At 42.0% G+C, this 12,605-nt stretch overlaps 1 protein-coding gene across 1 annotated transcript in view; it reads right to left on the reverse strand.

The window, feature by feature from the left end:
- Positions 1-12,605, reverse strand: part of Tiam2 (TIAM Rac1 associated GEF 2) — a 129,537-nt gene that overhangs the window by 88,641 nt on the left and 28,291 nt on the right. Inside the window, exon 5 of the mRNA XM_033763161.1 lies at positions 3,455-3,875. Coding sequence (XP_033619052.1) covers positions 3,455-3,875 — 421 coding nt within the window. The remainder of the gene's footprint in view (positions 1-3,454; positions 3,876-12,605) is intronic.

The raw sequence follows: 12,605 nt of genomic DNA on the forward strand, positions 1-12,605 counted from the left end.
CTGACACCCCCTGGTCCCACACTTTTGCTCAACTCTCTGCTGCTGACCCATCTCTGGGCAGAAACACTAGCTTTCTAAAGTCATCTAATGAGCTTGCCCGATGTGCATCTTGAGGGACATCTTTGGTGATCTGTGAACTGTTCATCCTGGGAAGTCTCTATGAACTGCATGAAAATCCACTCATTGGGGGCCGGGGATTTAGCTCAGTGGTTCAGTGGCCTGCCTTGCAAGCGCAAGGACTTGAGTTCAATCCCTGGTACCAAAAAAAGAAAGAAAATCCACTTACTGGGAGAGGCAAGTATAAAGCAGAACCACCCTTGTTAACATTTTATTACACCCTCCCGACCCTGAAAAACATCTGTGCCCTTAGCATCCTACACATGCGATACAAGCAGCTCACCAGATAGTTTGCTGGTAACTGCTCTCTACAGAAAACTGCTTCTAATTTATCTACATAGATATTTGGAGCATAATTTTAAAATTCTGCCTAAATGAACTTACAGGTTTTTAACTAAGATTAAACCGAAGTCCAAACATTACAACTTGGACTCTAAACCAAGAATGTGGAACTTTAACATAATGAATTTCCAGAGGAAAAAGGTATAGAAAGCCATGTGGGAAAAGTCATGCTGAGAAAAACATCTTTATCACATACCTAGCCCTGACTAAAAGGAAATGAGGAATGTGTGCTTGATAATGCTTACAAAGCACCCACTATCCTTGCATCTTGAAGGATTTTACAAGTAAACTCCAAGAGAGCAAGGCACAGGCAGGGGGATCCTAAAATAGTCAAAGAAAACCCAGGCTGATCACTGCCCATGAAGTCAGCAGCCAGGAGTTTTGGTAACTCCAAGAGAGCAAGGCACAGGCAGGGGGATCCTAAAATAGTCAAAGAAAACCCAGGCTGATCACTGCCCATGAAGTCAGCAGCCAGGAGTTTTGGTCTACCTTCCAGGGTGGACCAGAGGTGTCTGGCAATGGACCCTTTCAGCTTTTACATTACACCTGCCTGAATCTGACTCAACCCTCCCACCCCCACCCGCAACAAGGGGGCTTTGAAAATCTGGCTGCACCATAGTGATTTTAGAAGCAGGGGAAGTAGGAAGGTATGGTACTGTCTTCCCACTCTGTTGGTGGCTCTAGAGGTGGTGGCTGTTTTCAGCAACACAAAGTCAGCCTGTCCTCTATTAGTCCTATCCTAGCCCTTGGAGAATCAAAATAAAGTCGAGGTCCCTTTATAACACTGAGGCTCACGCTCACCCCACTTCTTATTTCCATTGAGGTAAAGATTCCTAGACCCTTACCCTACCTTCCATACGATATGGTTCAAAATCCTTTCAGTATCAGGGATGGCTCTGCTCTTCCAAGGGGGATGTGGTTGTGTGTACCTCACCATCACCCGCCATCACGTGGAGATGCACACAGGTTTGTTAACGCAGGCAGGGTGAACTTTCAAAAGCATTACTTTTAAGAAACAAATTTTACTTAAAAACAAAACATGGTGGATTAAGTGCATCCATTCTACACATCATAAAAGTAAGAGGCAGCTTCACCTGTGATTCATAAACAGTTCCAGGGGCTCAGCCCCCTACACACACCACCACTACCTAGTAAGTTGGCTTCGCTCTCCAGATAGGGACACTTCACATACAGCCTTCTCAAGAGCCATCTTCTTATTTATGAACAAGTCCTCTCTGATATGTATCAGGCCTGCTCGGAGGGAAATGGCCAACTCTGACCAGGAGACTGTCACCTCCTTTGCAAAAAACATGACACCTCTCCTGTCGGAGGCGAGGGTCACATTCTCTCTTGTGAAGCACATCGACTTTTACTTTGGCCTTAGTACCTGGGAACCCATTATGAGGCTGCAAGTCAGCTATCTCATAGTTTAGTTTTACTCCCTCCACATACACAAATAAGAAGTGTCAAAAAATGGTACAGCAATAAATACAAAATAATAAGCAATAGCTTTTATGCAAGTCAAACCTGCAAGTCTTTCTCACTTATATATTGCAGTCATATGCCCCTAGCCTATCCTTGGGTAGCTCTTTGACTTTTAAGCCTTAAGACATAACTTCTTAGCCCTTCAAAATCTTGTCTTACTAGATTCAACGCATAATTCCAACTTCCAAATCTCTTCTGTCATTCATATAAAACTGCTTTCCCTATATACAAAAACTGAGTAAGTTCTTTGCCTTTCTCAGCCACAGTGGTACCACAGGATCCAAATCAAGAGTAAAAAAAAAAGAAGAATGCAATGGGGACAGGTTACCGGGTCCTTGGATCTCACACACACACAGTCCTCCCCAACACCCAGGGAACCGTGTTAGTTAGCACGCCTCTACGGAGGAGCTTATGGGTAATCAGAACATGACGTCTTCTCTGCAAGGCTGGGGGATGGGTGCTCATATTTGTAAATAGGGGGCAAAGGAAGAAAGCTAGGAGGCAGCAATGCAGAGGGCTCCAAGTGTTTCACACGTTTTACACGGGCTGCCTAAGGTGTGACTCCATTTCTGCCTTCTTCCACGCTGGGGAAGGGGACCACCTGCTAACAAGGTCTGACTTTTGAAATATCACTCTTAGATCCTCTGAAAAGAGACACAGGAGGGCTGTGGAGATTGCCAAAGGCTGTTAGGCTGGGAGGCTGCTCTTCCTGCTTGCATCTCTATAAATCAACACTATGGATTGAGGGCCTCTCACTTCCTAATCAGACATTTAGATTTCTTTACATCTACACAACCACCATAAATAAAGCAATTATAATTTTTAGATGGCAATGCTTGAAGAAATTTATATCACCGTAACAAAGCAAATTTCTGTTTCTATTTCCTTCATGGGGGGAGTGAGGAAGAGAGGGAGAGACGGAGGGAAGAAGAAAGACAGAAAAGCTGGACTTGTAAGTAGTAGAGCTCAGGGACAGAGCAATGCTTAGTATATGCAAGACCCTGGGTTCCATCCCAGCACCAAACAAACAAATTAGACTTTCTCAGTTCATAAAAGTGAGATGTTACAATCCAAGAATCCAGATGATATTCAAGATAATATTCGAGCTGTGAAAGATACCACTCTGAAGTTCTGGAAATGTATAGAATTGAAATTTAAGACCAACATTCCCCAAAACATTCATAGTTTATTTCGTTTTACCCCCGCTTCCCCGCACACACACATATACAAACAGTGTCAAAGAATGGTACAGTAATACATACAAGATAATAAGCAATAGCTTTAAAACTAAACCATTATTTGTTTAGAGTGATTAATATATGTGAAGGTAAGTAAGCCTTTGTATAGTAGTTTGGCGAAGGATTTGTAGTGCAGCATGCCCTGAGATTATGCATTGAATCCTTCACATTAATTCCAAGGGATTTGGACCTTAGTGACACTTTACCTAGAGGAGTACAGGGCAGGAAACAACTGTCAGTGGGCCTCAGGGAGTTACAACAAATATGCTTACCCTTAAGTGTTACCCAGTACTGTTTCCATTTCCTCCGAGCCACCAGCTCCAGCTTCCTTTCCTTCTGTAAGGTGACAAGGGGTTTGAAGAAAAGCCACCCGGCTTTCCGGACCACTCCCTGCTCCTTCTCAAAGAGCAGATCCAGTTGCTCCAGCGAGCTGAGTGACTCGCTGCTGGACTCGACAGTTTCTGTGGATGTTTCTATGTGTTCAGTATTGGTCCTGCTCATTTCCAACTCTCGCATGAAATTCTCGTAAATGTTCTGTTGAAGGGGATCGCTGCCAATAGCATGAGCGGATTCACTTCTCTGAGACAGGATGTGAGCTGAGGCCCCTGGCCACAGTAGGGCAGGCGCCGGAGAGGGCACCTGAACATCTGTGTTCAGTCCATCAGAGCAGCTGTCAAAGCTGGATCTCGGCTCCTGTGTGCAACACAAGTGATCACCATCAGAGGTTAGGGTATCCCGAGCATCTACCCCCTCAACACGGCCTCAGTGTCACACTGCTGGTAGCTACTGATGGTGGTACAAAGGAATGTTCTTGTAATACAAACACATCCGTAATTATCATGCCTCCAAACCAGAAAGAATTTTAGAAATGGTATTGCCCAACCAATTTATATCAGTGAAATCAATGCTTAACTAAAATACCACTCGGTCTCCTAAATCAAACATATGTTTAGCATTAAGAAATTTTACATTAAGAACACACACACTAGAGAAGATTTCTAGAATGCATTTTTTTCTTTGCAAACCATGAATCAATGTCTTTCCGGAAAAAAATTGTTTCTTGAGATCCATTTTCCTTCTAGAGTATTTGAAATCTAAGTTAGAAAATCACTAGTTACATGGCAGGGTAGAGGGAATAGCTGGGACTTGGTGGTGTTCTGGAAAACCCCATAACGTTTTCTTCTCTCTGTGGTAAACACTGTCCTCAACTTCTGGCTGACAACCCAAGCCTTGACTTGACTTAAGAGTCTCTAGTATCTTATTTTCCCAGTTCATATAGTAAAAACCATGCCCTGGGGCCGGGGATTTAACTCCATGGTTCCACCGCCTGTCTCACAAGCACAAAGTCCCAAGTTCAATCCCTGCTACAAAAGAAGAAAAAAAAAAAAACATGCCTTAAGGATTCCTTGTCTACAAAGGGTACTGGCTAGTAAGCTACTAGCTTTTTCCTGCATTCATTTTCATGCCCTGGGGCCGGGGATTTAACTCCATGGTTCCACCGCCTGTCTCACAAGCACAAAGTCCCGAGTTCAATCCCTGTTACAAAAGAAGAAAAAAAAAAACATGCCTTAAGGATTCCTTGTCTACAAAGGGTACTGGCTAGTAAGCGTACTAGCTTTTTCCTGCATTCATTTTTTTTTTTTACTTAATCTGAGAATTTATTTCATTAGAAGAATATACTCATTTATTTGTCCACATCCTTTTATTTGAGCACCTATTTTATTGTAGTCACTGGAAAGATCAAAGAAATGATTCTTAAATTTAACATTTTTTCCCCTAACAAAAATCAAACAAACAATTAAAAAATTTACAATTATATTATAATGGTCACCTATTTGGACTAGGTGTACAGAACATAGCGTTGGCTATCTAGAGAGTTTAAAACAAAGACTGGTCTAATGTCTATATTGTCATTCAGGAAAAGTAACTGTCTCATGGAGGCTATTCACTGGGAAATAGCAGTAACTAAAATTTTCAGTAGGAAATGAACTGATTCAAAAGGTACTGACATTCCAAACTTAAAACTCAGCTCGGTGGCAGTGAATCTATGGCACATGTGCTACAGCAGGCTGTAACACTAAAGGCGCTAAAAGCTTCGCCATCACTGGTGTAGATTAAAGTAGCTGCAGAGAAAGGCTGAACATATGCAAGTCTACTCAACTGCTAGTATAACTCCAATAATATTCCTTATCACTAAAATAAAAGCACAGGGAAGGTTGGTTGTGGACTAAGGATTGAAGGCCTTATATACAGTCTTCCACAGTATGGAAAAGTTTGCTTTCCAGAAATTCACCCAGAAATCAAGGAGCATCTATTTGCTTCTTTTGTACGAAAAGCATCATGATGCAGTTGAAGAGTATTTCCAAATGCCAAGGAGCTATGAACATCCCAAATATAGCTATTAATAATGAAAATATTATTTTCTGCTGTCTTCACACTATGTCCCATAGTCATATTTATTTATACCCTGATGCATCTGCAGAATAAAACAAGTAAATCAGCTGCTGTGAGTCACTTAGGAAACTTTCAAAATATTTTAATTTTTTTTCTTTAAATCATCACTTTGTTCATCTTCAAAAACTCCTAGTAGGTGAGAAAATACTTATTTAGCTAGTATCAACATTACTTCAGCTATAAATACGACTCTCTGACTCACTGCTGCAAAACACTGGGATTACCTCTGTTACCCTGTAAGCCGTAATGAGGTGTTTCAAAACAAACAAAATGCCTCCACAGAAAAGCATCAAGTGACAAGGTTATGTGTGACCCATAAACACTCTCATCATTGTTTCTCAGAAGACAGAGACTTCAAGTTGTAGTGCTACTAAATATTCAACCATAGCAAGGCAATATTTCCTCCTTGCGGAATGGAGAAATATTACACATTAGCATTTATAACTGATTCTTCATACACAGACATGAGTATTCCCAGTCTGCAGTCAATTTCTAAAGCTTCAACTTGTAATTCTGTCAGTGATAAATTTTCAGGCAAAAAAAAGGCCTTTTGGAAACTTTAAGAAAGTCTTTATCTCACTTGAGGTAGAATTCCTAGTCACTGTGATGTGTGAAGATATTTGTTATAGATGTACACAAAACACATGATTTCCATTTCCTCCCAATCAGATAACCATAGATAATAGCTAATAAAACTAGGGTACTGTGCCCAAAAATAGAAAGCCATGTCACTCTACAGAAAAATACTGTATGATCTTACTTATATATGAATCCAGAATAGTGAAACTCAAAAGCAGAGAGGAAAAACAGGTTGCAAAGTGTTAGAAGGTGGGCAAATGGGGTACATGTGTCAGTAATACAAGATGAAGACTGTCTGAGATCTAAACGTACATGATCGTGACCATAGTTAACACTGTTTCGTACACCTGAAATTTGCTGAGTACACCTGAAATATTCACTCCAGAAGGATAACTATGTGAAGAATATGTTAACTTGATTGTTATGATCAATTCATAATATGTATTTATTTCCAAGTATGAAGCTGTATACTTGATAAATATATACAATTTCTATTTGTCAATTACACCCCAATAAAGGAGAGGGGTGTTACTAATTCCTCAGCAATTACAGGAACATTTATCTCTGTTCCTCACATACTAGGAAAAAGTATTGTTATTCACACCTATAATACTTGTCAGTGCTTTCTACAAAGTATTTCTGATTCTTGCCTAGATACATGATAGGATAATTTCTTATTCCCTTCCTTTCCTTGAAGTTAGGCATGGCCATATGCCTTGCTTTGCCCAATAAATACAAGAAATAAAACGTATTTCTAAGAGGAAGTCCTGAAATCAATACCAAGCGGGCACTCCTATAATCCCAGGTATAAACCCACCAGCCCAGGAGATTTGAGGTGGAGAATCCCAAGTTTGAGGCCATCCCTGGGCAATTTAGTGAGCCTCTATAATCATAATGGTTGAGAGTACAGCTTAGTAGGAGATTATCCCTGGGTTCAATCACCAGTACCAAAACAAAATCAGCAGCAATTTTTCTTCTTTTGTTCTGTCAACCTGGGCCCTAGGGAACCAGGCATACTAGGGCTACCAGCTGACTGGGGAGGCCTGTGCAGCATAAGTGAGAGAAGTTTGGGGACCAAACTACAGAGACTTGAAGAGCTCTGGTATCTCAGAAAGACGCAGCCTAGCCTGACTGATACAAGTGCAGATTTAAGCAGGACAGCATCAAGGTCTCATTGTACCTAAAATTAGCGTGAAGAGTTTATCTGATTCAGGCATACATTACCATCTAGCATGTGTTCCCTCTCTTCCTCTCCCTCTCTCTCACTGGTGTACTGGTGTGCTATTCCTCTTCAATTGTGCAGGTTTTTCACAGATTTATCTGCTTTCAGGCTCTGAGGCTCTCACTCACCAGGGAAGGTTTAAAGCCCTAAAAGACTGTTCTCTCTTGCATCACTTTTTTGTAAAGTCAAAGCAACTATCTATCCATGATGTGAGACTTTCTGAACTGCCGCTTTTTTGGCACACTGGAACAGGAGAGGGTAGTGGTTTATGCCTCATCATGGCATATTTCACAAATTATTCCCTTAGATGGCAGGTTTTAAAAATCTAATCCCAATGTCCATCTTAAGGAAAACAAAGGCCTAGTCAACAGAAGTGGCATTCTTGCAAAAAAATGTTTTAAATTAGTTCCTTTCATACTTATAGATTTATCAATTTGGAGAACACAAGCAAAATTTTAAAAGCCACTTTTTAAAAATCCAAAAGTCTTTCATCTTATTATTCAATAACCACAAATAATTCATGATAGTTATCAACACTACCCACCCCAGCCATGGCTGAGTGGAAAAGGTCTGAGGTTTCACAGAAATGGCATCAGCCATTGTTTTGGTTTATATCATGCAATCTCAAGTGGGGCTTTGGGGCACTGATGAGTTTATAATTAAAGGTGATTGAGAAGGAAAGCCTGGTTGGAGGAGGTGGGTCATTGGGGGTGTGGCCTGGAGTATACCCCTGCCCCCCCCCGCTCCTCCACGGATCCCTCTCCTGCTTCCTGCCTCCACACCATGTGCTCTTTGTCTTCTGCAATGCCCCTCTGCCATGTCACTCTGCCTTGGAGCCACCTGGCTGTGGAATGAAACTTCTACAAACTGTGAGCAAAAGTAAACCTTTCCTCCTTAGAGATGCAGGTACAGGCACTGCGTCTCAGCAATGAGAAAAGTAGCTCAGACAGCACGCTTCCCCACTAAACAGTCCTGTGCCTTCAGGAAGGACACCCAAACTCCACGAGTCTTCAGCTTCCCTGTCTTTAAAATGAGGGGGAGCTCCTTCTAGCTTTAAAGTTCTTAACCACCGTGTCCTTAATTCTTCAGGTACCCAAACAGCTCAGAGTTAAGTTTTCAGATGACACAACTGGAAAAGGTTCACTTCCCACAGGGGGGCCGAGCAGTGAGGGCCTGCATGTGACAGAAGTGGCCAGCTGGGAGGGCAAGTGGTCTGCCCTCGAGCTGTGAAGCTGAACTTAATGGGTTCCATGGAGCTGCATGTGCACCGGGCCACAGGCACACTCAGAGCAGACAGGAAACAGGCAGTAACTGACTTCTAACAGCATCTGTTAAGGGACACAGTAGGCAGCTGAACGCAGGCTGCTTTTAGAACACTTGAGTGCAGAGGTCTTGAGTCCAGAGGGTGTGGGCTGCACCCCAGAATCCCCAGGGGCCTTGTCCCCACCATACTCTACTATTATAAGCTGTTTGGGAAATGGGAGATAAGAATAAAAAGGCCAAAGAAATCTCTACTGTTTTGTAATTTAGCCTCAGAAGTGATGACTAAGGAGTAAGCAAATGACTGTATTTGGAGATATGAAGAGGTCTTGGAGACAGGATGGTTATCGCCTTTTCCTCTTTCCTCATCTCCATGGAAAGGAGAAAGGGCTCCCATGCACAGTCCCAAGGAGGAGTGATCGTGGCAGGCAGAAAATACTGTAACTGAAATGATCAATTCAGGGCGTTTACATTATTTTCAACTCTTAAAGTCATACACAATTATATGGTTAAGACAACTGTGGCAGAAACTAATTGCCCATTCAAACTCCCTTCAACTGCTTGACTTAGACTAATCAACAAAGAAAAAAGTTTTCTCCCTTCTATAATTAAAAGCAAGAACAACCACCACTCGAACATCTAACAAATGCCACTGGTTATTTAAAAAGCCATACTGTTATTTTTCTTCCTGCTGGCTAAGCCACTTTGTACCCCTAATAGAACTTTACATAATATCAAAAGTTATTATCATCATGATTCCTTTTTTATCACCATGGTATTTTTGCTATTACATGTACCTGGATATGTGATGTTTCCAAAATCTGACTAGCTAGCCTAATGAGGACCAGATGTGGCCAGATTACACATTTAGATACACTGTCAAAATTTTTTTTATATATACCTACTTCAGCAGAGAAATTTAAATTTTCTCCAAGTAATATCAACTTCAGTGAGCCTACTTTCCTAAAAATAGTAACAATCTCTCTCTTATCCTTTTGGCTTGGACTTAAAGAGCTCTAGCAAAATCCCCAGATAACCAACTCATCCAGGGATTCTCCCCAGGCCTGTTTTCTGACTGACATCAGAAAATGAGGCCTTGCATACTTGTAATGGGGCTGGCAGGGCTCATATGTTAGGATAGAGGCAAGCATGAAATCTGGGTGCTGCGGACTAATGCTTGTATCCCCCCAAGATCCTTACGTTGAAGCATTAATCTCCAGGGGGATAACACTAGGAGGTGGGACCTCTGGGAAGAAATTAGATTCACTAGGACAGCATCAAGGTCTCATTGTACCTAAAATTAGCGTGAAGAGTTTATCTGATTCAGGCATACATTACCATCTAGCATGTGTTCCCTCTCTTCCTCTCCCTCTCTCTCACTGGTGTACTGGTGTGCTATTCCTCTTCAATTGTGCAGGTTTTTCATAGGACAGCATCAAGGTCTCATTGTACCTAAAATTAGCGTGAAGAGTTTATCTGATTCAGGCATATATTACCATCTAGCATGTGTTCCCTCTCTTCCTCTCCCTCTCTCTCATTGGTGTACTGGTGTGCTATTCCTCTTCAATTGTGCAGGTTTTTCACAGATTTATCTGCTTTCAGGCTCTGAGGCTCTCACTCACCAGGGAAGGTTTAAAGCCCTAAAAGACTGTTCTCTCTTGCATCACTTTTTTGTAAAGTCAAAGCAACTATCTATCCATGATGTGAGACTTTCTGAACTGCCGCTTTTTTGGCACACTGGAACAGGAGAGGGTAGTGGTTTATGCCTCATCATGGCATATTTCACAAATTATTCCCTTAGATGGCAGGTTTTAAAAATCTAATCCCAATGTCCATCTTAAGGAAAACAAAGGCCTAGTCAACAGAAGTGGCATTCTTGCAAAAAAATGTTTTAAATTAGTTCCTTTCATACTTATAGATTTATCAATTTGGAGAACACAAGCAAAATTTTAAAAGCCACTTTTTAAAAATCCAAAAGTCTTTCATCTTATTATTCAATAACCACAAATAATTCATGATAGTTATCAACACTACCCACCCCAGCCATGGCTGAGTGGAAAAGGTCTGAGGTTTCACAGAAATGGCATCAGCCATTGTTTTGGTTTATATCATGCAATCTCAAGTGGGGCTTTGGGGCACTGATGAGTTTATAATTAAAGGTGATTGAGAAGGAAAGCCTGGTTGGAGGAGGTGGGTCATTGGGGGTGTGGCCTGGAGTATACCCCTGCCCCCCCCCGCTCCTCCACGGATCCCTCTCCTGCTTCCTGCCTCCACACCATGTGCTCTTTGTCTTCTGCAATGCCCCTCTGCCATGTCACTCTGCCTTGGAGCCACCTGGCTGTGGAATGAAACTTCTACAAACTGTGAGCAAAAGTAAACCTTTCCTCCTTAGAGATGCAGGTACAGGCACTGCGTCTCAGCAATGAGAAAAGTAGCTCAGACAGCACGCTTCCCCACTAAACAGTCCTGTGCCTTCAGGAAGGACACCCAAACTCCACGAGTCTTCAGCTTCCCTGTCTTTAAAATGAGGGGGAGCTCCTTCTAGCTTTAAAGTTCTTAACCACCGTGTCCTTAATTCTTCAGGTACCCAAACAGCTCAGAGTTAAGTTTTCAGATGACACAACTGGAAAAGGTTCACTTCCCACAGGGGGGCCGAGCAGTGAGGGCCTGCATGTGACAGAAGTGGCCAGCCGGGAGGGCAAGTGGTCTGCCCTCGAGCTGTGAAGCTGAACTTAATGGGTTCCATGGAGCTGCATGTGCACCGGGCCACAGGCACACTCAGAGCAGACAGGAAACAGGCAGTAACTGACTTCTAACAGCATCTGTTAAGGGACACAGTAGGCAGCTGAACGCAGGCTGCTTTTAGAACACTTGAGTGCAGAGGTCTTGAGTCCAGAGGGTGTGGGCTGCACCCCAGAATCCCCAGGGGCCTTGTCCCCACCATACTCTACTATTATAAGCTGTTTGGGAAATGGGAGATAAGAATAAAAAGGCCAAAGAAATCTCTACTGTTTTGTAATTTAGCCTCAGAAGTGATGACTAAGGAGTAAGCAAATGACTGTATTTGGAGATATGAAGAGGTCTTGGAGACAGGATGGTTATCGCCTTTTCCTCTTTCCTCATCTCCATGGAAAGGAGAAAGGGCTCCCATGCACAGTCCCAAGGAGGAGTGAACGTGGCAGGCAGAAAATACTGTAACTGAAATGATCAATTCAGGGCGTTTACATTATTTTCAACTCTTAAAGTCATACACAATTATATGGTTAAGACAACTGTGGCAGAAACTAATTGCCCATTCAAACTCCCTTCAACTGTTTGACTTAGACTAATCAACAAAGAAAAAAGTTTTCTCCCTTCTATAATTAAAAGCAAGAACAACCACCACTCGAACATCTAACAAATGCCACTGGTTATTTAAAAAGCCATGCTGTTATTTTTCTTCCTGCTGGCTAAGCCACTTTGTACCCCTAATAGAACTTTACATAATATCAAAAGTTATTATCATCATGATTCCTTTTTTATCACCATGGTATTTTTGCTATTACATGTACCTGGATATGTGATGTTTCCAAAATCTGACTAGCTAGCCTAATGAGGACCAGATGTGGCCAGATTACACATTTAGATACACTGTCAAAATTTTTTTTATATATACCTACTTCAGCAGAGAAATTTAAATTTTCTCCAAGTAATATCAACTTCAGTGAGCCTACTTTCCTAAAAATAGTAACAATCTCTCTCTTATCCTTTTGGCTTGGACTTAAAGAGCTCTAGCAAAATCCCCAGATAACCAACTCATCCAGGGATTCTCCCCAGGCCTGTTTTCTGACTGACATCAGAAAATGAGGCCTTGCATACTTGTAATGGGGCTGGCAGGGCTCATATGTTAGGATAGAGGCAAGCATGAA

The sequence above is a fragment of the Fukomys damarensis genome, unplaced genomic scaffold (genome assembly GCF_012274545.1).
Source record: "Fukomys damarensis isolate Sample0158 unplaced genomic scaffold, DMR_v1.0_HiC HiC_scaffold_14, whole genome shotgun sequence".
In the NCBI taxonomy this organism is placed as follows: domain Eukaryota; kingdom Metazoa; phylum Chordata; class Mammalia; order Rodentia; family Bathyergidae; genus Fukomys; species Fukomys damarensis.